Source organism: Giraffa tippelskirchi, chromosome 9 (genome assembly GCF_054371585.1).
Source record: "Giraffa tippelskirchi isolate mGirTip1 chromosome 9, T2T-mGirTip1v1.2.pri, whole genome shotgun sequence".
NCBI lineage: Eukaryota > Metazoa > Chordata > Mammalia > Artiodactyla > Giraffidae > Giraffa > Giraffa tippelskirchi.
Genome location: NC_137283.1, coordinates 58,243,694 through 58,268,331, shown reverse-complemented (window position 1 = coordinate 58,268,331; position 24,638 = coordinate 58,243,694). Strand labels below are relative to the sequence as shown.

The following is a 24,638-nucleotide window of genomic DNA, read 5'->3' as shown; positions in this document are numbered from 1 at the left end:
GATTCCTCAGAACCTGTCCCCAAACATCACTTCTGCTGTCACCCCCACCCCCCGTGCATTCGCAAATGAGGGGAGATTCGGGGCCACTGCCTGGGGCAGGCCGAGACCACAGGAGCCGTGGGCGGCCCCTCGACGGACGCTGCAGTCCTGCCAGCTGTACCCTACTGACTGTTGGGGTCACGCTCTGGCAAGCTGACCTCCAGCTCCTCCCAGAGGCTGCTGGCGGTGTCGTGGGCACGGCCCCTCCAAGCCCCTGCACCCCCGGAGCTGGTCGTGGCTGCCGCGCTCTTCTGGGGACCGCCTCCTGGGCGCCTCCTGGGGACAGTGGTCAGAGTCCCCGGGGGTTCACTGAAGGTAACACACTATTTCCCTCCCCGTCCGTTGGGCAAGTCGCCCTGTCACTGCATTGGCTCGTGGCAGTTCCTCAGGGTCCTTGGCCCTGGGGCCTGGCCCGTGCCCGTCAGGTGTCACCATCAGAGCCCCGCTGCGTTCCGCCGGGCCTACCCTCTCTCCTCTGATACTATCTTCTTGGTCAGGGAAACTGACTGTGCCTCAGACAGGGGCAAACTTCTCCATGTTGGTTAGAAATACGGACTTTCTAAAAAACGGGGTCACTTTGGTTCTAGATGGCAAAAACCAGTTTTATGACATTCAGTTCCTTGTTTTAAAGACACAGCCACTCGGGTTTGGGAGTCGTTTTGGAAAGAGCGTGCGTCTTGCACGTGACTCTGGGTCCCTGGTGCCTGCACAGCTGTGCCGTGTCTTGGCGACGCGGGACATTGGCCAGAGCAGAAGCCGGGTTTCCCCTGGGTCTTGGTTTCTGCCCGCAGGATGTCAGTGTTGACACAAAGCCGTGGGGCCCCCGGGCCTGTGATGCTGAGTCCTCTGTGCCCCTCCCACTCTCCAGGGTCTGCGTTAAGGCCCACCAGCCTGTGCCGTGCTGGCCGCTAGGCGATCTTGAACCAGGTGCAATTGCTGCTTCGCAAGCCCCATCCGCCCCAACAGACTTACAGTGACTAATCCCTGGGGCCCAGGTCTAAACGGTGGCCAGTCCTGGGGGCCCGGGTCTAAACTTTAGGTGACTAATCCCTGGGGCCCAGGTCTAAACGGTGCCAGTCCTGGGGGCCCGGGTCTAAATGGTGACTAATCCTGGGGTCCAGATCTAAACGGTGACTAGTCCTGGGGGTCCGGGTCTAAATGGTGACTAGTCCTGGGGCCCAGATCTAAATGGTGACTAGTCCTGGGGGCCTGGGTCTAAACTTTAGGTGACTAATCCCTTGGGTCCAGATCTAAACAGTGACTAGTCCTGGGGGCCCGGGTCTAAATGGTGACTAGTCCTGGGGGCCCAGGTCTAAACTTATGTGACTAATCCCTAGGGCCCAGATCTAAACGGTGACTAGTCCTGGAGGCCCAGATCTAAAACAGTGACTATTCCTGGGGCCCTGGGTCTAAACAGTGACTAGTCCTGGGGCCCCAGGTCTAAATGATGACTAGTCCTGGGGGCCTGGGTCTAAATGGTGACTAGTCCTGGACGCCCAGATCTAAATGGTGACTAGTTCTGGAGGCCCAGATCTAAAACGGTGACTATTCCTGGGGCCCTGGGTCTAAACAGTGACTAGTCCTGGGGGCCTGGGTCTAAACTTCAGGTGACAAATCCCTGGGGCCCAGATCTAAACGGTGACTATTCCTGGGGGCCTGGGTCTAAACAATGACTAGTCCTGGGGGCCTGGGTGTAAACTTTAGGTGACTAGTCCTGGGGGCCTGGGTCTAAATAGTGACTATTTCTGGGGGCCCGGGTCTAAACGGTGACTATTCCTGGGGACCCGGGTCTAAACAGTGACTAGTCCTCCGGGCCCAGGTCTAAACAGTAACTAGTCCTTGGGGCCCTGGCTCATGGGGTGGCCAGTCCTGGGGGCCCAGGGTCCCCGGGTGCCTGGTCCTCGGGGCCAGGCTGGAGTCCCAGGGGAGGACAGCACCTCTGGTGAGACACGCCTCAGCCATATCTGGTGCATGGCTGGAGAGCATAGCAGGGGAAGCCCGGTGACAGGAGACCCTTTGCTCTCAAGGTTTATTATTGTGGATTCTGTGCATCCGCTCAGGACCGTGTGCAGCTTAGTGCAAATGCCTGTTTAAGCAAAGGCCAAAAGTCTGGTTGAAGCTGTAAGAGGAAAAATAGGACTTTTGTAATACAAAGCTTGCTGCTCATTCTGGACATAAAATTTATGACACTTTTCATATGGTAAAAATGAGTAGTGAAGCTGCGTTTATTTTGTCAAAGGCAGCAGAACGCATCTTGAGGAATTAAGGAAAATTAGGAAGGGTGATTTGCAGCATAGCGAATCTCTCACACGGTGAATGGAGCTGGTAGGGAGGTAAAGTGCGCTCGGTGAGGGGTGGACAGGCCTGGGTCCTCAGGGACAGTGGGCTCCAGCTATTGCTTGGGCTGACGTGGCAGGAAGTGCTCAGCCCAGGAGTTCACGTAGGTTTCACGTTGAAGGCCTGGGCCCTCCCATGCGGGGTGTGTGTGTGTGTGTGTGTGTGTGTGTGTGTGCGCTTGGCCTGGGCACAGTGGGTCACTCTCAGCCCCCTGCGTAGTGAGTCTGGGGGGGGCGGTGTTCCTGGGGCAGCGGGGGGCGGGGCAGGCAGACCCTCCCTGGACCTTGTCCCCTCAGTCTCTGCCTGCTCTGTGGACAGTCACACGCTGTCGGACGTCGCTGGGCTCCTGGAAACCCACACGTCACGCCCCTCCCCTAGTTCCTGTGGACCTGTCTCTGTGTCTGTAAACGTGGGTTTATATGTTCACTTTAAATACCGTATTGCTGTCCCATAAGGTCGGAATTTTCCTTCGAAGCTTGCAGAATTTTTGTTGGTACTTGTGGCCGTGCTGGGTCCTGGTCGCCCTGCATGCGTCTCCTCCAGCGTGGAGGGCGGGCCGCTCCTCTCGGGGTGTGTGGGCTTCCCTGTCACAGAGCGCAGGCTCCAGGCACACAGGCCCGTAGCTGTGCTCACGGATGTAGTTTATGTCCCCTGGAGTGTGAGCTTCCCAGACCAGGGACAGAACCTGTGTCCCCTGTGTGGGCAGGTGGATTCTAACCTCTGGACCACCAGGGAAGTCCTAGCGTCAGAATTTATGTAGTTTATTACTTACTGAAGGAGACTGGGAAGCTTCCCAATTTTTTTTTCTTTTACTGATATAATAACAACTATGACAGACAGCTTTATCTGACTTCATGCACTTAGCTTTCAATCCTTCTAGAGGGAATTGTTGGTCAGAGAACACACGTGTGCACACACACCTGCTATGATTTATTCCCCACTCCGTTGTGCTTCAGGTGACGCCCCTGTGGCTTCTCAGGTGTGGAGTGTGAGGTACAGACCCCCCTTGCTTCTTTCCCCGACGGGGAGCCCTGTGCTGTCAGCAGTGATGTAAACCCCACCCAGTCACGCACCGTTGTCCTGGGGTCTCCTTCTGGACTCTTCAGGGGCCAGCATGCGCATTCCCAATATGTGTAAACACACCTTGCCGCTCAAGTTATTTAAGACATAAGATATGCAGCAGAGGAAGTCCTTGCACCTGAGAGCTTATTCCAGTGCTTTTATCAGATGATGCAGGATCACTTTGTCACACCTCCCCCTGCCCCTGTCCCAGCCTGAAAAGGGACCTTGGTGGTCTCTTTCAGGGATACATGCATCCTTTCGAATACATTCAGTCATCTCAAATGGCCATGCATGTAAGGTTTTATTTTGAAGTGATTTCAAACCCACAGAAAGGTCTCAGGAATAAGAACTCACGCATTAACCCAGGAACCCGGTTGGTCACATCCGAGTCTGCATCCTCACCACCCCCCTCGAGACAAAAGCACCGTCTTCCTCTGACCTGGTGACTCGCCGCCCAAGGCTGCGCTCCCTGACCACAGAGCCCTTCCGGTCTGCAGCCTCGCCGCAGACCACGGACGCGTCCCCTGGGCTGGCCGTGGCCCTTCCTGTTCCAGCACCTCCGTGACCAGAAGGGAGGGGTCTGAGCTGGTGATGCTGGGGTCCGGTGGGGCCAGGCCTGGGGCAGCAGGTCCTGTGAGGGCCCTGGGGCACGTGGTCCTCACCCCTGGGGCTGGGCGCATGGAGCCCCCCAGGAGGGGCTGGTGAGTCAGCCTAGGCCCACCCACCAGCCAAGAAGACCTCAGGAGGGGGCAGGCAGGCGTCGGGGCTCTTGGGGACACAGCGTCCCTGAGCTGGTTTGGGGGGTCATCTGGTATGAGCGTGGTGTAGGCAGGGACCCTGGGCACAGAGGTTGTGGGCTGGTCCTGCCCGCAGGGCACCCCGGTCAGCTGGCTGCTCCGCGCTGGTCTGGCCGCAGCCCCTGGGAGCCCGCGTCGGCTGGACCAGAGGTGACGTGGTTGGTCGAGGACACTTGGCTCCAGTCAGCGGGGCCGGGCGGGGGCACAGAGGCTGGCAGTGAGTTCACGCGGGACCTGAGCCTACATAGCCCTGCACGCGGCCACTGGGGGCGCCGGCCAGAGTCCCCGGGGAGTGCCCAGGTGGCACCTTGAGGGTGAGTGTCCTGGGGACAGGGGTCAAGCAGCAGCCTGGGGAGTCACTCCTGCCGTGTTGCAGCAGCCCTGGGAGAGGCCCAGGTGTGGCCTTGGCCATCTCCCCGTGGACCGATGGGCAGGCGGGCACAGGCCGGGGGCCTGAGCTGGTGTCTGTGGCACCTCCGTCCCCTGTGCCAGAGAGCGGGCTCTGCCCGGGGGCCAGGGCACCTCAGGAGGGGGGCGCAGGGTGGGCCCCCCGAGAGGGCCGGAGCGTCCAGGGCGGGAGCAGCCTGGAGGAGGGGGCCTGGCAGAGCGGGGACAGCCCAGGGCCGCGTGTCCCGCGAGGGTGTGGGGCTCCACCAGCGGGGAGGGGCTGGGGCAGAGCGGACGGTGGGCGGGAGGGAACAGGCGGTCGGGGCAGGTGGGGCCGACTGAGTGAGGACAGAGGACCCGGGGGAGGGGACAGGTGCCCAGGGCCACGGGAACTGGAGCGAGCGGGGTCCGCCTCACTTCCTCCAGCAGCCCGCAGTGCCCCCTGCGTCCCGGGGCATGGCCACCTCCCTGCAGTGGTGACTGCCGGTCGGGCCGGGTGAGGGACCCCCAGCTCTCCCCAGGCCCTGTGCGCCCCCCAGCACAGGCTCGTGGAGTGCATATGGTCAGCGGGCGAGCATGGGGACTTGTGGGCTTGGGGCGGCTGCCGCTGTGACGCTGGTGGACCCAGATGTGGTGTGCACGCAGACACAGTGTGACCAGTGGAGACGGGTCCTGGTGGCAGGCTGACAGGTCGGGAACTGGCAGAGAGGGTATAGGCGCCAGGCCTCGGCTGTATTCGCTTCCTGTGCTGGGCGTGCAGGGTGTGACCACTCCTTCCACCAACGAGATCGCATCGCTGCACTTCTCCCATCACCACTGCTGACATAACCTCCCCTTGGGGGCTGCAGTGGAACCCGCTGGCAGAGGTCCTTCCGACACCTCCTTCCTGAGCCACGCCAGCAGAGTGGATGCGGGAGCAGGCGTCTTACCACAGCTGCGGGGCTGGGAGCCTCCCAGGGGCCAGACGTCCGTCTCTGTCAGGGCCGGGCAGGCCCGGCTGCACCTTCAGGACACGCTGCCCTGGCCACAGCCGCTCCTGAAGTGGATCTCAGTGGACGCAGGGTGGAGCCTGGGGGCCGTACAGCCAGATAGGCAGGCTGTTACGCTCGCCACGTCTCATGCGGTGTGGCCTCGGGCAGGTCGCCTCACCCCTCTGATACCAGCGTCCCCACCTGCAGAATGGGCTGCTCTGCGGGTTCAGACCCGGCAGGCTGGTTCTCAGAACGACCTGGACCCGAGGCACGGCCAAGGCAGCCTGGAGGCATCCTTCCCAGCCGAGCCGCTTGCCAAGGAGACCTCTGTCGCGGAGGACATGGGTCCCTCTCTGTTAGAAAGGGCTGGCCAGCCGTCTGCCTCCTGCTGGCTTCCATCCGGCCGGCACTCCACCACTTCCCTACGCTGCTGACCATGTGTTTCCTGGGCTTCTGCAGCCAGCAGGCAGCTTCTTCGGAAGCTCGAGGGGTCTCGGGCCTGTGTCCTCCGTGTCCACCTTCCGTGATGCTGGGAGGCCTGGCGTCCTCAGCTCGTGGGCGCATCTCTGCAGGCTCTGCTCTGGCACCACGTGGCTTCTCCTGGAGGTCTGTGTCTCTCCTCCTTTGGGAGGATGCTCGTCACACTGGATCAGGGGCCAACCCCATCCTAACCCACCGTATCCACCAAGACCTCATTTCCAGCTGAGGTCACATCCTGAGGTTCCAGCCTCTCCCAGCCCCCAGTCCCCCCTGCGCCCCATTTAGGCCAGTTTGAAAGGACCGCAGGGGGTGCCAGGCTGGAGCCCTGTTCAGACGCAGGGCTCCCTGCCAAGGGGTGGAGGAGGGCAGAGGAAAACACATAGGGAGCTGTTTCCAGGGAGGGCGATGGAGAGGGGACGCCAGTCCAGAGGCATTTGAAAGGCCTTCCATTAGACTCGTCCATGTCAGAGGGTTTGGGGCTCGGAGGGGAGGGCATCTTGCAGCATTGGGGGCCGGGTGGTCAGAGAATGGGGTGACGGCTGCTGAGCCCCCCTCCTGCCTTAACCCGCGGACACGGGCAGTCTGAGCTGTGCCACAAGCAGCGTTCCGTCCCGGTACCTGCGGGGGGCTGGATTTCAGGACTGGACCTGGGGCAGGGCCACTGTCCCCCTGCAGGTCCCGGGGACAGGAGCGGGGGTCCTTCCCCAGCTCCTGAGCTCAGCCTTGTCCCCAGGGCTTCCGTGTGGACCCGCCCGGAGCCCTGGACACACTGAACGCGTGTCTCGGAGCCTCCTGGTCTCAACTGCCGGTTCCTGTGTAGGGGGTGGGAGGTGAGAGACGCACCCCCGCCTGGAGTTGCGGGTGGCAGGGTCCTCAGCACACACGCCCTGGGGCGTGAGGGCATGTGTAAGTGTGTGTGTGTACACGTGTGTGTATGTATGTGCACGTGTATGTGTGTGCACGTGTGAGTGTGTGCGATGTGTGTGTGCTGTGTGTGTGCATATATGTGCACGTGTGAGTATGTGGGCGCTGTGAGTGTGTGCACGTATGTGCACGTGTGTGCGTGCACATGTGTGTATGTGTGTGCGTGCACGTGTGTGCACTGTATGTGCACATATGTGCGCACGTGTGTGCACGCTGAGTGTGTGCACGTGTGTGTGCGCGCACATATGTGTGCATGTGTGAGTGTGTGCACGTATGTGTGTGCATGTGTGAGTGTGTGCGGGAGGGTGTGTGGGCCCAGGGAGGAGAGGGCAGGAGGGGCCGTGGTGGAGGTGTCAGAAAGGAGCTGATTTGAGAGCTCTGCTTTGCTTTCTGTGTTTGCTTCATGCTTTGAAAAAGAGAAGGCAGCCATTCTTCAGATGAGTGCGTGTGGAGCCTAGTGTGTGGCCCAGGCCTCCCTTGACAGCAGGGACTGTGACCCCCCTAGATTGCCGCGGAGATTCCCCGGGAAGGGGTCTGGGCGTCTCCACTCTGAGCCGTGGATGAGCCGTGGTCTTCCCATGTCCTGTGTCCTGCGTGTGTTAGCTGTGAACTCAGCTCCGGGGGAGAAGCGGGCCCACAGCAGGGCGGTGGGCGAGGAGCCCCGCGGGCCCTCTGGGGTGACTGAAGGCCCCTCCTGTGTCCGCAGGCCGCGCAGGGTGGAGCCCGTGTGCTCCGGGCTGCAGGCGCAGATCCTCCGCTGCTACCGTGACCACCTGCAGGAGGTGCTGCTGTGCGCCGACCTGGTGCGGGCCTACCAGCACTGCGTCAGCTCAGCTCACAAGGTATGCACGGCCTCCACCCCGGGCTCGGGTGGGATGGCCGGTGGGCGCCCGAAGCCGTGTGAGGGAGGGTCAAGCCAGGCCCTGCCCTGTGGGTGGCAGGGGAGGGGGCCCGATACGGGGTAGGGCTGTGGGCTGCACCCGGTGGGAGGCAGAGCGGCAGCGTGCAGCCTGATGGCCCTGGGCTGGGGGCGGGAGGGGGTCGTGGAGGTCCCGGGCTGACCTCGAAGCCCTGCCTTGACCTTCCCTGCCGACCCCCAGGCCCCCGAGAGCCCCAGGCTGCCTGTGGCTCCAGAGAGGGGCAGGTGCCCGCGGGTCCCCCGGGCCCGGGCCAGCTGCAGCCCTGCCGCCCGTGTTGCTGTGGACGGTGCTGCTGAGGGGGTTCCACAGAGAGAGCAGAGGGAGCCGCATGGGGTGAGGGAAGTGGGTCTCTGGCCCGAGGCTGGGCCCAGGGCAGGGGCGGGAGGCCGCAGGGGCTCCGTCCAGGCCTGGGGACCACTGGGGAGGACGCCCCCCCTCAGCCCTGGGGGAGCAGAGCCGGGGGTCAGCGCGCCCGGCGACTGGACTCTGTTCTCCTTGCAGGGCTGATGCAGCCTCGTGCCTGGCCTGCCGCGACGTGGAGCCTGAAGCCCAGACCTGCTGTAGGGCCACAGTCCAGACCTGGGCCATGGCCTCGCTGCCGGCGCCCCCACCCCTGTGCTGGAGAAGGCGTGTGTGTGCCCTGCTCGCAGACAAATAAAGCAGACGTCCTGTGCCTGGTTGTCCTTGCGCTGCCTCCTCCTGCGCGCGACCCCTGCAGCCCCAGGCCAGGCCCCGGGCCAGGCCCTGAGGGACAGCCATGCCCCTGCCCCCAGCGCCTCCTGCAGAGACCATCCCCCTGAGTGGTGCTGCCGTGGCCTTGCAGGAGGGGGGGCTCGAATGGGCCGGAGTAGAGCCTCGCAGACGCCTGAGGTCGTGATGACCCTCAGGAGGGTGGGGGCAGGTCAGGGGACAGACCAGGCTGAGCCTGGGGCTGGAACTGGCAGGACTGGACTTGAGTGGGGAGGGGGGACCAGGCTGACTTCCGGCCGGATGAGCTGGTGCTGGTGACCGCAGACTGAGGGACGGGGCAATGCGGGGGGTGACGGCTGGGTGCGGGACCAGGGCGGAGCAGCGTCCAGGGCAGGGCAGGTCACCCAGCTGCAAGTGGACTGAGGAGATGCCCCCCAGAGACCTGGGCGGCGTCCTTGGCTCAGCAGGGGACAGACAGGCAGAGATGGCAGCAGCCAGGTGGGCGGCAGGATGCCCGGAGGGGCTGGCCCTCTGTGGTCAGCGGGAGGGTCGCAGGTCACCAGCTCGTGGACCCTTTAGCTGGAGCCCCCATGGCCCTTCTGAGGCCCTGGCAGAAGCCTCTGGTGCCCAGGGCCGCATCCAGCTTCCAAGTCTCCCACCTGGGAGGCGGGCTCGCCGCAGCTGTACAGTGGCCTGTGTGCACCGTCCGCATGTGTGTGCACTCCTGTGAGCGTGTGCCCATGTCTCACAGCCAGCCATGCCCTCCGCATGCTCCTGCCCTGGCTCCCTCTTGCCCGAGCACCTCCCTGGGCTCCCCAGGGTCCGAGCCAGGCTTCGGTGGTCAGAGCCCCCCCCGCCCCGCCCAGGGTGGCTGCGGGCTGTGCCCCCGAGTGTCACTGCTGTGTGTGGGGGTGCATGCACATGTGTGTGCCTTTGAGCCCGCGTGTGGGCGTGTGATTCCAGGCCCTGCACGTGGCCATCCGTGGCAGGAAGCAGGGGCTGGGAGTGCAGCATGGCTGTGGCCCTGGGGCAGGCGTGCTGGCCCAGGTCCCACTGGGTGACCGTCCGCAGGGTGGGTTCCCATCGCACCTGGTCACTGGGGTCAGTGTGACAGGCCGCTGGGACGTCCAGGGTCCAGCCGGGAACCAGAAAGTCCCGACCACTGAGATAGAGACCGAAGCCACGGAGGTGGTCCCCAAGGACCTGGAGGGGCAACAGCCTGCAGCGAGTGTGGTGATGAGCCCCACGTGCGCAGCAGCGGGTCGCTCCTGCCACCCCGGCTGGTGGTGGGCAGTGACCCAGGGGAGGCCGAGCCCAGGGGAAGCGGCTGCTCCCGCCTTCACAGCTGCATCTTGGGGCCATGACAGGTGGCCATGGTCAGTGCTTGGTGAGGGCAGGGGAACTGCCACCCAGGCCCCTCAGGCCACTCCAGCGTGCGGCCTGTGACCTGAGTCCACTCCCTCCGGTAAGTAGCTTTGCTCAGGAGCCACCTGGCCAGAGTCACACTTGGGGCCGGGGCTGCACCCAGTGACTGCCTGGCGGAGTGGGCACAGAGGCCGCGTGCCCAGCCGCCCCCCCGCGCCCTCCCTTGTGGGCAATGCCGGCCCCAGGGTCAGCCCCTGATGGGCAACCCAACGCTCCTGTCCACCCAGGGACGGACCAGGAATCCCAGGGCCCCCTCGTCCGTGCCCCAGGCCTGCGGTCCAGCACGAGTGCCGACTTGGGGCCTCCGTCGTGGCCGCGGCGCTCAGGGGAGGACTCTCCGGGGAGCCGAGCCCCGCCTCCGCTGCGCTGATCACGGCATGGACGACAAGGCAACTCACGGGCTCTGCCCACCAGCTCCGCGGCCAGGAGGCCCCGGAGACAGCCTGGAGCTCGGGAATCGCTTCAGAAGCTCAGTGGTGGAGAGGGCCCCGAGGACGGGGAGAGGCTGCGCCCTTGCATTGCCCCGCGTTTCTTTGCGCTCAGGTCATGCTGTCTGGTTGGGGGTTTATGTGACTCTTTTCTCTTCCTGACTGACTGCGATGCCTCTCTAGTACCACTGCCCCCGCCTCCAGTGGCTCGTGGCAGTGCCGACCCGCGCCTGCGTTTGGGGGCTTCTGCCCTCGCTCCCTGCTGGCTGGCGGCCCAGTGGGCACCCCTCTACTGGGTCGAACTTGAGCAAAGGACGTCATACCTGCTCAGCAGGCAGCGGGGATGTGAAGCCTGCCGAGGGGACGTGGGGGGACCAGAGGGTTTGGGGGGCCAAGGGCCAGGAGTAGGGGCTGCCCACACCCAGACCAGCAGCCAGCCCGCCAGGTCTGGGTGCCACTCCAGGAAGACACTTTCTCTCCGTACCTGACAACTTGCCTCATTAAATTTAATGGGCTGGTTATTCCTGGTAAATAAACACCAACTAATTATGAAGACATGTTTGCTGGGGTTTAGCTGTGGAACAGATAGACCGATTACATGGGTGTTCAGCCTCAAAACGCGGGCACCCATGAGGAGGCCCGCAGAGGGAGGGCGACACCCCAGACAGCCTCAAGCCCCGGGGTCTGGGTAGACTGGACCCTGAAGCACGAGAGACAGACCCCCGCTCGAGTGGACAGGTGGGAAGGGTCCGCTGGCTCATGTGACAGGAAGTCCAGAAGGAAGCTGTCGGCATAGCTGATCGAGGGGCTCAGATGTGGGGACCAGGGCCCGCCACTCTCCTCCTCCTCGGGCCCCATGAAGGGCCTGCATCGCCCACCTTCTGGAGAGTTCCCGCCCCCTCTGGGTGCAGCGTGGGGCTGCGGGCAGACAGCACGCTGCCCGGGGCCTCAGAAGGGCTGTAACCCAGGTCTCTGGGGGTTTGAGGGCTGCAGGTGTCCAGCGGGATCCGTCCTCTCGGCCACAGTCCTGTTGGGTCACACCACAGAGCGGCTCCTGGGGCGTCGCCTCGGAACCGGCTGGTTCACCTGCTGGGTTCCAGGAGGGTGACGAGAGGTCCCGAGGTGGCCCTGTTGGACCATCTCTGAAACCTGTTAGTGGGAGACAGGGGCCCGCAAAGGCGGCTGGGGGCAGGGGTGCTGCGGGTCTTCTCTGCAGAGAGGCAGGGGTATCCTGGACAAGTCTCTGCCAAGATGTGGGGAGCTAGGGACAGCACACTCCCGGAAGGTGACCTGGGGGCCCGGGGAGGAGGTGGCTTTTCCTGGGGCTTCCTTCATGAACCACTTGGATTTTTTTTTTTACCATGAGTGTAATATTTTAATAATTAAAAGCCCTGTTTTAATTGCTTAGAAACCCAAGAGGCCAGAGCTCTTGGAAGTCAAGGGTTGTGGAGCAGCTGTCTAATCGGGGTTGCCGCCCCCAGCCAGGGGGAAGGGGCAGTCACACGACTCCAGTGGGCCCAGGGTGCTGCTGGGGCCTTCACCCCCGAGAATGCACACGCAAGAAGGTGGAGCTGAGAGACAGACGCCCAGGGACACGCTTGGGCTCCTGGAGCCAGCCGCGCCTGAGGCAGGCATCCACGTCAGTGAATGTGTCCTTGCATGAAGCGGAGCCTGGTTTTCATCAGGACTGTTCCCATCTTCTTTCTGTCTGGTGTTCACTCTGGCCACTAGAGATTTCAAATGTCACCCCTGGTATCTGTCTCCCCAGAAGCCCCGCCTGCCCCACAGTGCATGGGGCTGAGGCGGCGCTGTGTCCAGGTCTTGCCTCTCCCTGCCGCCCCCTGCCCCTCGCAGGGCCTGTGTCCAAGGTGTGTGTGGGGGGGGGTGGTTGCCTGCAGCCCTCCCCACCAAGGAGACAGGAGACGGGGGGCTGGTCCTGTCTGCTCCTCACTCTCCTTGCCAGGGACCCCGTGATGGCACTGCGTGGAGGAGACCCAGGTGCTGACTTGCACCCTGAGGTCCAGAGCCCATGGGCCTAGGGCTGCTGCTGATCAGTCGGTGGGCAGGGCTTCAGGGAGGCTTCCTGCAAGAGGCAGGGCCAGGCTGGGGCCCTGGGCAAGGTCAGCAGGGTGACGGTGACAGGGAACAGCATCACATGCGGAGCCCGTGGTGGGTTCGGGAAATCACAGAGATTCCCTGTGACAAGGCGTGGGGGGCAGGAAGGGGCCTCCCCATGGAGAGGGATGCTCACAGCCCCTCCCTGCCAGCGGAACTTGTGGTAGATTTGGGAAATCACAGAGATTCCCTGTGACAAGGCATGAGGGGCAGGAATGGGCCCCTGAGCCTGGTCCTTGCTGTGGAGAGGGACGCTCACGGCCCCTCCCTGCCGGTGGAGCTCATGGTAGATTCGGGAAATCACAGATTCCACGTGACACAGCGTGGGGGGCAGGAAGGGGCCCCTGAGCCTGGTCCTTGCCAAGGAGAGGGATGCTCATGGCCCCTTCCTGCCGGTGGAGCTCGTGGTAGATTCGGGAAATCACAGACTCCGTGTGACACAGCGTGGGGGGCAGGAAGGGGCCCCTGAGCCTGGTTCTCGCCGAGGAGAGGGACGCTCATGGCCCCTCCCTGCGGGCGGGCAGGACGAGGGAAGGCCAAGGCGGCTGGGGAGTCCCCATGAGCTCCTCTGGCCCTCACAGTGACCCCGAGACCCGCAGAAGGCGCTGAGGGGTGGGGCCCTGGCGGGCACGGAGCTGGGGGTGTTGGGACCCTGAGTCTCTGCCTCGGAAGCCTCTGCTCTCCTACACAGAGCCCCAGGGTGCAGGACCTCCCCCAGGGAGGGTTTTCCCAGAAAGGGTGGCATGCAGGGGAATTCAGGTGGCTCCAAAGGCTCCCTGGAAACTCCAGCCTCCCTCTCCTCCACCGCTGTGCCTGCGCTGAGTCCTCCTGTGCCAACGGGCAGCGGCCACCGAGGGGCGTGGGGTGGGCCCGGGAGGGGGTCTGCGTCTGACTGCAGGGGCACTGCGTCCAGCAGACGGGGGCTGGCCTGCCCAGCTGTGCAGCTCAGCGGTGGAGTGGGGACTCGGGCTGGTACCTGGCCTCCCGTCCTGGGTCGAGGCCCCCAGCCTCCTGGGCCCCCCTGCCCCCCGACGTGTGAACTAGCAGGGTGTTGGTATGCTGGGGACTCAAGTCAGGGGCGTCTCCGAGGAGGTGACGCACTTGAAGACTGGAATCACAGGGACGAGGTCAGGAGGGGTGGCAGGCCAGGCCAGGCCCCCGTGGTGGTCTCCACTGGCAGCACGTCCACTATCCAGCCTGCCCGGCCACGAGGCCTCGGGCACAGCTCTGCTCCCAGAGGGGCAGCCATGGAGGGTCCCCTTCACCTGCCTACTTGGAGGTGACCGTCATCTCCAGGGATGGCTTCCCGGGGCGTTAGGGCAGGCGGAGGCCCGCACCGTCTCCCAACCCCCAGCGCCCACACCCCAGGGGACTGTCCTGCAGCGTGGGTGCTGATGCCCGCGCCTGGTGTGTGTCCGTCCTGTGTCCCCCGCCACAAGAGCGCTCCGGGAACAATCACCGCGACGGGGACACAGAGTTGGCCCCGCTCAGCTGACACTGCCCCCTGGAACCTGCTCCAGCCCCGAAAGCTGTCATGTCAGAGAAGTTCCAGGCATGGACGTGATGCTAGTGCCCTCTCGTTTGTGCTGTTGGCTGCCTTCCCGCCACAGCGTGCATGCAGTGGCACCCAGTCCAGCGCTGCGTCCAGCGTGCATCTGATGCTCAGTGGTGGCGCCTGTCACTTGCCTGCGTGTCCGCGTCCCCGCCGTGGCTATCCCAGGCGTGGCCCTTCTGCGCTGAGACGTCCGGCAGCGGGAGTGGCGGCGCAGCCCCCACGAAGCCCTGGGTTCTCGCTCCCCGACTCCTCCTGGTTGGAGGGTCCTGCCAGCCGCTCCCTCATGTCACCAGCTCGTTGGCGTCCGTCGGCCATGTGTGCCCAGGCTGGCTCCCCAGTGCTGCTCTGATGGCAACCTGGGTGGGGTCCTGCACGTTTGGGGGCTGTGGGCTGAGACCCCTGTCTGTGTCTCCACCCTGGGTTCACAGCTGGCCTCCTCTGACCCTGTGGGGGTGGGCAGCCGGGCTGCCGGTTACTTTGGGTAGGAGTGCAGCCTCCTGGGAATTTCAGTGCAGCAAGAGGGCTGGGGCTGCTTCCAGGTTCTCACCCCAGGGGCTGGGGTGCAGGGGCCACTGGGCCCCCCCCAGGGTGGAGGCCACGGTTCTGCCAAGGGCAGCCATCCAAGGACCGTCCCCTGTGAGCTGCCTGTGACCCCCAGGGCGACAGGCACCCACTCGGGACCCCATGGGGCTGGCGTGTGCTAAGCCAGCTGCAGACCCTGGCGGGGCTCTCCCTGTGGGTTCCTTCCAGCCTGCCCGATGCTGCGTCCCTGCTTTCCACGGGGCAGGAACCCACCAGCCAGCCTGTGTCACTGTTTACATCGGTCACCCACTTGTCCCCTGAAGCCATCTCACTCTGCAGCCCCAGGACAAGGTGACCCTGAGCCCCCACGGCGCTCAGGGGTGTCTGTGGAGTGGCGGGCAGGGGCTCTGCTCCTGTCTTCCCTACAGTGTAATACTGACAGTGAGCTGGCCACCTCCCCAAGGACGGCAACTCTGAGCCCAGGCTCACCACCACTGGCTGAGAGTGGGCCAGGAAGCCCAAGGAAGCTGCAGTCAGGAAGGCTTCCTGGAGGTGGAGGGCACTTTGAGCCTTGAGAGGTTGGCAGCAGTGGGGGCCCCCCTGGTCGAGGGCACAGCAGGGGCACAGGCCCTGGACCCGGGGGAGAAGGCCGGCAGTCTGCTGGGGCCCTGTCTGTCCCGCTTCCAGTGGCTTGTTTAATGCCTGCACCTGGGCTTTCTCTGGGGACTCCCTCCCTGAAGCCGTCCTCGCTCGGAGAGCTACCTGCACCAGCACGGCCCTGGGAGGCTCTACTTGTGGCTGCAGTGACTGGTCCGTGGGGGCCCGTGATCGAGCCCACTCATGAGGGTCCATCCTGGGACTCCTCCCGGACCTGCTGGGCAAGGAGCACCCGGAGCTGCCAAGGCCACTAGGCACAGAGGCCAGTGTGGGCGTGACCTTGGGCAGCACAGCCTGGGGATGGGGGGGGGAGCGTGCCCCACCCCCTGCACCTCCCCTGACCCCCTGGGAGCTCAGGTCAGGTGAGTCCCGTCCACTCCACCACGGGGCCTGCTGGGAGGGAGGGCGGGGCAGGGGGCCTCCCTCAGGGCTTGCACCTGGGTGAGCCCTGCTCCTGCTCTGGGACACGGCTCTCTTCGCACCCCTCCATCTGCGTCTCCTTGACACTGCCCCCTGGCAGACCCCCGTCCTCGCCCCACCCAGCGGCCGGAGTGGGCTTCCCAGAAGGCGATGGTGACTGCAGCCACCCTACGTGCCCAGTGGTGGCCAGCGCTCACCCCTCAGGGCACTGCACACTCCAGGCTGGCTCCACGTGCGCTTGTGGACACACGGTGGGAGTGGGGTGGGAAGGTGTGAAGCGAGCCCCTGGAGGATCTGCCCAGGAGGGTCCCTCCCTCCTCCAACCCCTGTGGCTGCATCCGTGTCTGTGTGGAGCTGAATGGGGAGGCTATGTCCAAGGAGGCCTGCACATCCCGGGGGCAGGAGGTGACCGCTGGGGGCGAAGGCTAGGCAGGAAGTAGGGCCGCCCTCCTTGGCTTTGGGCCCGGTGGCAGGGGACCCATGGCTACCCGCGAAGGGGCTAGGTTGTCTGGCCCTCTCTGCTCCCCCAAGCCACCTCCTCACCACCAGCAGCAGAAGGCGTTCTGCTTTGGGGAAGGGAGAGGCCCCCCAGAGTTGCTCCTGCACAAAGCTCTGAGATAGAAATGCAGAAGCAGTCCCGAAGGACATTTGGAAGCGCCCCCACCCCTCGCTCCACCCCCAATGGATTTGATTCTGGCTCTTGCGATTGTTTCCCACAACCCCACACACTGCCTGCCCTCTCGAATGGCAACAGAAGCGAAACCCACACAGGAAACCCAAGGAGGAAGAGCACAGTGCCCGCTGACTCATTTCCCTCCATGTGAGGGAGAGGGGGTCGCCTGGGCCGCAGCCTCCAGCCCCCAAGGTCCCTCGCTCTGCTCCCCCCTCCATCTGCACTGGACTGGCCTCCCGGGGGCAGAGACCCACCGTGTGGGGCTCTTGGGAGCAACAATTATTTGCCATTTTTGCTCCAACACTCTGCGTGTTGGGCTTTCTGTCCTGGGTCCCTGATGGATTGTGGCCTTTCCTTGTTGATTCTTGGGGGACCCTCCTAAATCCTGGCTATGCGGCTGTTGTCAAGTGTACAGGTGTTGCAAATGTCTTGTCCTAGGGCCTGGCTTATCTTGATATTTCCTCTGGTAACTTTTAATGAACAAAAGCAAACAATATGAAGGTAGTCAAATTGACCCCTATTTTTCTTTATGTTTGTCAGGCTGAAGAACTCCTCCGGTGGCCAAGGGTCATAAAGACGACCAGCTCTGCTGTCTGGAGTGCCTTATCCGTGGCCTGGAAGGATGGCCCTGCGTGATGCTGTGTCACGGTCAGGGGTCCTTCGCGGAGGGGCCCACAGGTGACAGGAATTAGGAACAGGGCGCAGGGTGTAGGGGGGTGGGTGGGGTGCAGCCGGAAACACTCCAGGGGCTGAGTGAGGGGGGTGTGGGCCCAGGGCAGGCTCTGAGAACGGGTGGACCTGCTGCCCATAACCAGCCACTCTGGGATCCGCACACCTTCCAGGGACTCCGGCCACTGGGTTGGGCCCCCACCGCACAGACCGCGTCCCCACGTCCCCAGATGTCGCTGGGCGGGAGACAAGCACGACATCCCGTCAAACCAGCCGTGCCAGACCCACAGAAGATGGAGAACAGCAGCTCGGAATCCAGGACTCAGACCCTGGAGGTGGGGAGGGGCAGGGGCTCGCCCGGGCCTGCGGGGTCCCTCTCCTGCGGGTGACCACCTGGCTCGCCGCCATCCGGCGGCCGCGGCTCCGTCCCAGCTCGTCCCCCCGCACTCCGGCCCGGGCCCTTCAGCCGTCCCCACGGCTCCTGCCGCCTCGCCTCGCCCTGACCAGGTGCCCCCGCACGGACCCACCTTCGGACGTTTCCGGGGCGCGCGCGCTGCTGCGGGGGAGCGGCCACGGCGACAGTCCCTGCCATGCCGCCGTAAGACCTCGGATTGGCGAACCCCGCCCGGCGCGCCCCTGACCTACCCCAGCCAGCTCCTACGTCCTGCCCCCTGCCTCGTGCGCCCCCCTGCCTAGCCCCGCGACCCTCGCCCGGTGCGCCCCCTGGACCCCACTCGCCGCCCCGAGCGCCTCGCTCAAGTCCCCGCACCCAGCCCTTCGGCCTCCTCCCGGGCCGCGCGCCCCGCAGCTCCCTAAGGATCCCAAGCCGAGACCGCCGTTCTGGATCGCGGCCGCATCTGGGTCCGGTTCCGGGGCAGCGGCTGCCGGCGGCGGTATTGCCCTTTGCAGCGTGCGGTGGGCCCGGTCCGGCGGGGATCGAGCGCCCCCTGGAGGCCGCCGGTGGCCCCGCCCCCGCGCAGGCCCCGCCCCAGCCCGGCCCCCCGGGCGGCGCATGCGCGCGGCGCTCCGCGGGCGGCGAGAGCGAGGCCGGTCCGCATCCGCGCGCCTGGCGCCCCATTCATGCTGGGCAGCGGCGGCGGCCACGCAGCACAGCCCGGGCGCGGCGGCCTCGTCCTGGGCGGCCTGCGCGGCTTCGGCGGCCCCGCGGCGGGACAGGGGCGGGCAGCGGCGCGGGCGGCGAGCGACGATGGCCGGCGGCGGGCGCGCCCCGGGGCAGCCTGTGAGTAGGGGCTCAACTTTCCCCGCGGCGGGGCGGGAGGGGGTCCGGCGATGGTCCAGCGGGGGTCCGGGCTCCGGGCGGCCCCGGGCCGGCCTCCTCGGGGCTGCGGCCGAGCTGCGGGCGGGGGGCACGCGGAGGGGGGGCGGCGGCGCGCGTGTCCGCGCCCCCGCGTGTCCGCGCCCGCGCGTGTCCCTGCGGCTCCCGCCGGGTTCACGCGTGTCCGGGCGAGGCCACAGCACCGGCGCTGATCCCGCGCGTCCCCGCCCGGCCGGGATGGGACCCTACCCGCCGAGCTCGCGGGCCGCGCCGCCTCCTCCTAGCCGGGCGGAGAGAAACTTCGCTGCAGCGCTGCCGGGAGGGCCCTTCGGCCGGCCCTGGTCGGCGGAGCGCGCTGGACGTCCGGCGCCGGCAGGCCCGCGGGGTCGGAGTGGGCGCCGGTCCGCCCAGGCCCGCAGGCCCGCGCAGGCTGGGAGGGGCGGTGCGCCAGCCGCGCGCCCGGCCTCCTCGCCGCCCCGCGCGGGGCCTCTCCAGGGTCAGTCGCTTCCCGTGGCCGCTCCGAGGGCTCCTGCGCGGCCCTGGGCCTGGTGGGCGGCGGGGCTGGCGGCCGCGGGGCGCGATCGGGCGGCCTCGGGGAGGGGATTGCGACTCTGGGGACCCACGCCCGTTCTGAGACCACAGGGACAGTCCGGGAAGGGGTCGAGAGGGGATCCGGCGGCCGTCTAGGGCCCAGAGCTGCCCCTGGTTCATCTGTGGGGTGCTGGAGCCACGCCCCTTGAAAGAAAGAGGGGTGTGTGTTGGGGGACGTGGACCGAGCCTTCAGCCCCCGAGCCTGGGATTCGGCGATGCGGCCCTCCGCGCTGCCCCACCTCTTTCCGAGTCGAGGCCGGTTCTCAGGGTCTGCGCGGGGTGGGCTGAGCCTTGCTCCTCGGGCCCTGGGGAGCTCGCCCAGGCAGGTCCCCTGGCGCCCTGCTGATTTGGGGTGTGCAGGGGAGACCAGGTGCTGCGCCAGGGGCAAACTGGGAAGCCAGTGATTTCTTTCAGGCCCGGCAGCAAGTCGGCCTGGGAGGGGGCCTGGGAGTCCCCCAGTGGGCCTTTCAGGTAGAGGAGACAGTGCTGCAGAGGCCTGGCCAGCCCCGGTGTGGCTGAGGTTGTGTTCTTGAGGGTGGGGGACGGATGAGAGCTGTGAACCAAGCCGACTGCCCTTTGCTGGCTCTGCTGTGGTTGGTGTGTTGTAAGCCCCTCCTCACCGCTAAGAACCTCTCCCAGTGTGAAATGGGGTCGGGGGAGCCGAAGAGCAGGCACTTTTCCTGAGGAGCAGGACTTGAGTGCCCTGGGTTCCGGCCCCCTCAGACAGGCCTGGAGGGGAGCAGGCGGCTTGGGACCACCTCCGGGGGCCTGTGTGGGGGAGGTGGGGTGACGGGGCAGCTCTTGGCGCCGGCTGCTGACCGACAAGGCACCCCTGGGCAGGATGCCTTGTCTTCTCCATCCCCCATGCTTCAAGCTATCCGAGCCCCGGTAGGGTCCAGATGTGACTGGGGGGTTGGCCAGTGGGGCGGGGGGGAAGATTGGGGCCGTCCCTCTGGGAAGAAGCCTCTGAGGGCCTTTGTTTCTCAGGGAGCGGAGCGGCGGTGGCCGCGGGCCCGGGAGAGAAGCGGGTGGCGCGCTCTCCACGCCCTGGTGGACGGCTGAGCTGGTCCTGTGCGGGCGTGGAGGCCGCCGGGCCGCTCCCTGCCCTGTTCACCTCCCATTGGCACACCCAGCCCTGTGCCCCGGGCAGCTTCTCCCTCCCGGCCTGGCTCTGATTGGTGCTGCGGGCACCCTCACTGCCCCCTGTGCAGTCCAGCAGGTTCCACCCCGGCCTTTGCTCCTGCTGCTCTGCGCCCAGGGTGCCCCTCCCCCGCCAGCGCCAGGCCTGGTCCTTGACCAGCAGGTGGAAGGGCCTCCCCAGACCCCAGCGCGGGCCCAGAGCTCGCATCTGTCAGGGCTCCCCTCCCCCCAGCCGGCATGGCCCTCCCCAGCAGCCGCTCTGGAATGAATGCATTTTTTCCTGGGCAGAGCAGAGGCCCGTGGGAGTCCAGGTCTCCGTAGGAGTGTGCACAACTAGCTGGGTGACCTTGGGTCTCTCTGAGCCGCGGGCCCCGTTCCTCGTGGGTCGGGGGAGTCCCCCAGCTGTCTTCAGTGGCCCCTGTGAGGGAGTGGTCGTGAGGCCCCCTTTTCCTGGCTGCAGTCCCGTACCCCTGACTGGTCCTCTGGGCAGCCCTGTTGGGGGAGGGGCAGCGGGCCCCCGGCCAGGCTGGAGTTTGGATGGCGCTTCTTCAGCTGGGTCTCTCCTGTTTAATATAAAAAGTAGGGCCAGTAATTGCATTAGGACATGTATAATTATCCGGAGGAGGGGAGAGCCCAGCCCCTGGTAATTGCAGGCCTGCTTTGAACTGATAAACGGTGAGTAATTCATGTTTTCTTTGGAGTTCGCAAGCACTCAGCCCAGGCCCTGCCGAGTCCTGAGGAGCCTGTTCTCCGATTCTGCTCTGCCCTGGGCTCCTGAGCAGGGGGCAGGGGCTGGGGACTCCTCTCCCTACCGCCTGGGAGGTCCCTGGCAGCCATAGTTGTTGGGGACGTCTGGACGGGGATTGAGGGGGTAGCTGACAGCCTGCGGGGAGGGTCCTGTGGCAGCATGCCCTGGTGCCTTTCCTGTGGGATGCTGGCCAGAGCCCCCCCACTCTGGGGGCTCAGCATCCCCCCCTCAGGCCTCCACCTGTCACCTGTGGGGTGCTGACCAGCGCCCCCCCTTAGTTCTCAAGGCTCAGCATCCCTGAGGGGAAGAGGGTGTGGGAAGTGAGATTGGGGTAGGGGGCAGGCCCAGTCACTCACTCACAAGGGCAAGGTCCTGGGCTGGCCTCTGGGGCTCAGGCAGCTCTCGTGCTCCTGGGGACAGTGTCTGGGGACAGCTCGGGCATCAGACTACAGGGATGAGAGCTGGAGAGCTCGCGGCTGCTACCCTCAGCCCGCAGATTCGAGGACAACTGAGGTGGGAACCTGAGCAGGCACCCTGGCCTGCTCGCTGTCACCCGGGAGAGGAGCCTCGTGGTCACCGCTGCACAGACGGGGAGACCCAGGCCGCCGGCGACCCGGTCAACCACGTGGCTGCGGGCCCCAGAGGCTACACGTAACCTGGAGTGTGGCTGCCAGCTGCCAGCTGCCGGGCTGTGGGGAGATGAGATTGTTTGCAAGGAGGCTGGGCCGGGGCAGGGTCTGGGGGCCTCCCGCCCGGGGTAGGGACAACCATTGGCTGGGAGTGGGAGGTGCGTGCTGCCCCGCTGCAGGGGTACTGCTCAGAGAGGAGGGCGGGGCCGGGGTCTTAGACAGCAGAGCGGGGGCGGGGCGAGGTCGGGGGCGTGGTCTCAGAGAGCAGAGCTGGGCGGGGCCGGGGCCAGTGGGCGTGGCGTGGCGGGGTCTCAGCGAGAAGGACTGGGGACGTGGCCTCAGAGAGCAGGGCTGGGGCGGGGCGAGGGTCGGGGCGTGGTCTCTGCGAGCGGAGCTGGGGGCGTGGCCAGGCGCGGGGGCGTGGCCACGGCGTGTGGCCCCGGCGTGGCTGTTAGGAAAGCCGCCTTCTGCAGGGGCCACACGAGTGTCCTCTACTACTTGCGAGTAGCACCGTCCAGCCCACAAGGCGCTCGGGCAGAGAGGCGGTCACCACTGTGGGAGCTTGGAGCCGGGAGCCTTGCTCCCTGGGGGGAGTGGGCAGGCTCAGGTCTGGTTGCCCACCTCCTGGTCCTGGGTCCCTCTCTTCTGCCCCGGCCATGGCCCGGGCAGTGGTGGAGCTCAGGTGGCCCGAGCTGCCTGCCGGAGTCTGGGGCTCCGTGTAGCTGCTCCCAGGGCTCCAGGCGGGGAGGGGCTTGCCCTTGTCCCTCTGGCATCTCCTGGAGGATTAGGCCGCACTCCATGAGTGGGAAATCCTGGCGGAAGATGGTCACTGGGAGCTCAGTGACGGTGCAGGTGATGCGCCCTGTCCCTCCTCCCCGCAGGGCTGAGGCTCCCGTGATGCGCGGCCCCACAGGACCCAAGCGCCTCGGCCGGAGGCCCCGGCCCGTCATGCTGCTGCCACGTCTGAGCCCGCGGGCTCTGCTGCTGATCCTGCTGCTGCTGCTGCTGGGGGGCGTGCCCCAGGCAGGCGGGGGTCCACAGCCCCCTTTCCGTACCTTCACTGCCAGCGACTGGGCACTCACCCATCTGGTGGTCCACGAGCAGACGGGTGAGGTGTACGTGGGCGCCGTGAACCGCATTTACAAGCTGTCAGGGAACCTGACGCTGCTGCGGGCACACGTGACGGGCCCAGTGGAGGACAACGAGAAGTGCTACCCCCCGCCCAGTGTGCAGTCCTGCCCGCACGGCCTGGGCAGCACCGACAACGTCAACAAGCTGCTGCTGCTGGACCAGCCCGCCAACCGCCTGCTGGCCTGCGGCAGCGCCTCACAGGGCATCTGCCAGTTCCTGCGCCTAGACGACCTCTTCAAGCTGGGCGAGCCACACCACCGCAAGGAGCACTACCTGTCGGGTGTGCGCGAGGCGGGCAGCATGGCCGGCGTGCTGATCGCCGGGCCGCCTGGCCAGGCACAGGCCAAGCTCTTCGTGGGCACGCCCATAGACGGCAAGTCCGAGTACTTCCCCACGCTGTCCAGCCGCCGGCTCATGGCCAACGAGGAGGACGCGGAGATGTTTGGCTTCGTGTACCAGGACGAGTTCGTGTCCTCGCAGCTCAAGATCCCCTCGGACACGCTATCCAAGTTCCCGGCCTTTGACATCTACTACGTGTACAGCTTCCGCAGTGAGCACTTCGTGTACTACCTCACGCTGCAGCTGGACACGCAGCTGACCTCGCCCGACGCTGCCGGCGAGCACTTCTTCACATCCAAGATCGTGCGGCTGTGCGTGGACGACCCCAAGTTCTACTCCTACGTCGAGTTCCCCATTGGCTGTGAGCAGGCAGGTGTGGAGTACCGCCTGGTGCAGGACGCCTACCTGAGCCGGCCAGGCCGGGCCCTGGCCCACCAGCTGGGCCTGGCCGAGGACGAGGACGTGCTGTTCACCGTGTTCGCCCAGGGCCAGAAGAACCGCGTGAAGCCACCGCGGGAGTCGGTGCTGTGCCTCTTCACGCTCAGGGCCATCAAGGAGAAGATCAAGGCGCGTATCCAGTCCTGCTACCGCGGCGAGGGCAAGCTCTCGCTGCCCTGGCTGCTCAACAAGGAGCTGGGCTGCATCAACTCGGTGAGCACCCGCCCTTGTGCCTGGCGCTGTTCTGGGCGCTGGCTGGCCGGGTCTTGTCTCTGTTTCACAGATGAGGCCACTGAGAGGTGGGATGACGCCCAGGGTACGTGGCCAGTAAGGGGCGAGCTGGGTCCAGACCAGGGTCAGGTGGGCAGTGGGCACCGTCTCCTCTCAGGGTCCCATCTAGAGGCTCTGTTCTCTGCTCTCCTGGTGCTTGACTGTGCACCTCTCGTGGGCCGGGGGTGGTAACTGGGGGGCTGCTCAATGCCCATCGGCTAGCTTCTGTCTGCCCTGTCTCTAGGCCCTGACGGGGCCAGCCTGGGGCCAGCTGCTTTTGGAGGAGTGTCTGTTGCCCGCCCCCAGAAAGGACAATCTTCCACGGGAGACCCCAGACTCGTAGTGGGTGAGGGCTTGTTCAGAGGACCTCCAGCGCCTCTGCTGCCCGGGACTTGCTGGTGGCCCCGGGAAAGCCCGGCCCGTCTCTGGCCTCGGTTTTCCTGTCTCTGACCGAGGAGCGTCGGGTCTCCTCGGTGCAGCTGGAGACGCCTGCGGGGCGCCTTGCTGAGGTCCTTGTATGCTCTATGTGCGCCCCTTCTTGGGCACGGCCCCCACTGCCCCTCCCATCCTCCCTGGGCCCTCCCACCTCGGTCCCCAAGCCAGGATCCTGGACCCCGCCCCGCCCCCGCCCCCGCAAGCCTCTGCCCGGCCTGGAGCCGCCTGACCCCGCCCCCCGCCCGCCTCCGGAACCTGCTATGCTATCCATCGATTGCTTCCTTCACCAGAAGACGCCTCCTCTCAGCCGGCCCCTCCCTCTGACTTTTAGGTGTCACCCCGCGTCCTGTCCTGAGTGAGCGCCCCAGCTCCCCACGTGCCCCTGGCCCCCGCAGTGGGGGGCGGGGCCTGTGCCTGCTGGGCGCCCGAGGTGCCCTCCACCCCCGGCTCCTGCTGCTCAGGCAGCTCCCAGGGCCTCGGTTTCCCCACGGCCCCCCGCAACTGTGCCTGCCGCCTGCCGCCCCGCACTGCCGCAGTGTCTCCCCGCGGGACGGCCTGGGCCTCACCCCC

The 24,638-nt window shown here is 65.7% G+C and overlaps 2 protein-coding genes across 4 annotated transcripts in view; both read left to right on the top strand.

Annotated features, from left to right (window-relative positions):
- CHCHD6 (coiled-coil-helix-coiled-coil-helix domain containing 6) overlaps positions 1 to 8,590 on the top strand; it is a 108,746-nt gene extending 100,156 nt beyond the window's left edge. For 2 of the 3 annotated variants that reach the window (XM_081526622.1, XM_081526624.1), the window contains 3 exons: positions 7,704 to 7,839; positions 8,098 to 8,250; positions 8,419 to 8,590. In XM_081526622.1, the coding sequence (XP_081382748.1) occupies positions 7,704 to 7,839; positions 8,098 to 8,250; positions 8,419 to 8,424 (295 nt within the window). In that variant the 3' untranslated portion in view covers positions 8,425 to 8,590. The remainder of the gene's footprint in view (positions 1 to 7,703; positions 7,840 to 8,097; positions 8,251 to 8,418) is intronic. The other variant, XM_081526625.1, reaches the window with a different exon arrangement.
- Positions 8,591 to 18,171: 9,581 nt separating this feature from the next.
- The window catches only part of PLXNA1 (plexin A1), a 39,045-nt gene continuing 32,578 nt past the window's right edge, over positions 18,172 to 24,638 (top strand). Inside the window, exons 1-2 of the mRNA XM_081526158.1 lie at positions 18,172 to 18,311; positions 22,337 to 23,576. Of these exons, the coding sequence (XP_081382284.1) occupies positions 22,353 to 23,576 (1,224 nt within the window). The 5' untranslated portion in view covers positions 18,172 to 18,311; positions 22,337 to 22,352. The remainder of the gene's footprint in view (positions 18,312 to 22,336; positions 23,577 to 24,638) is intronic.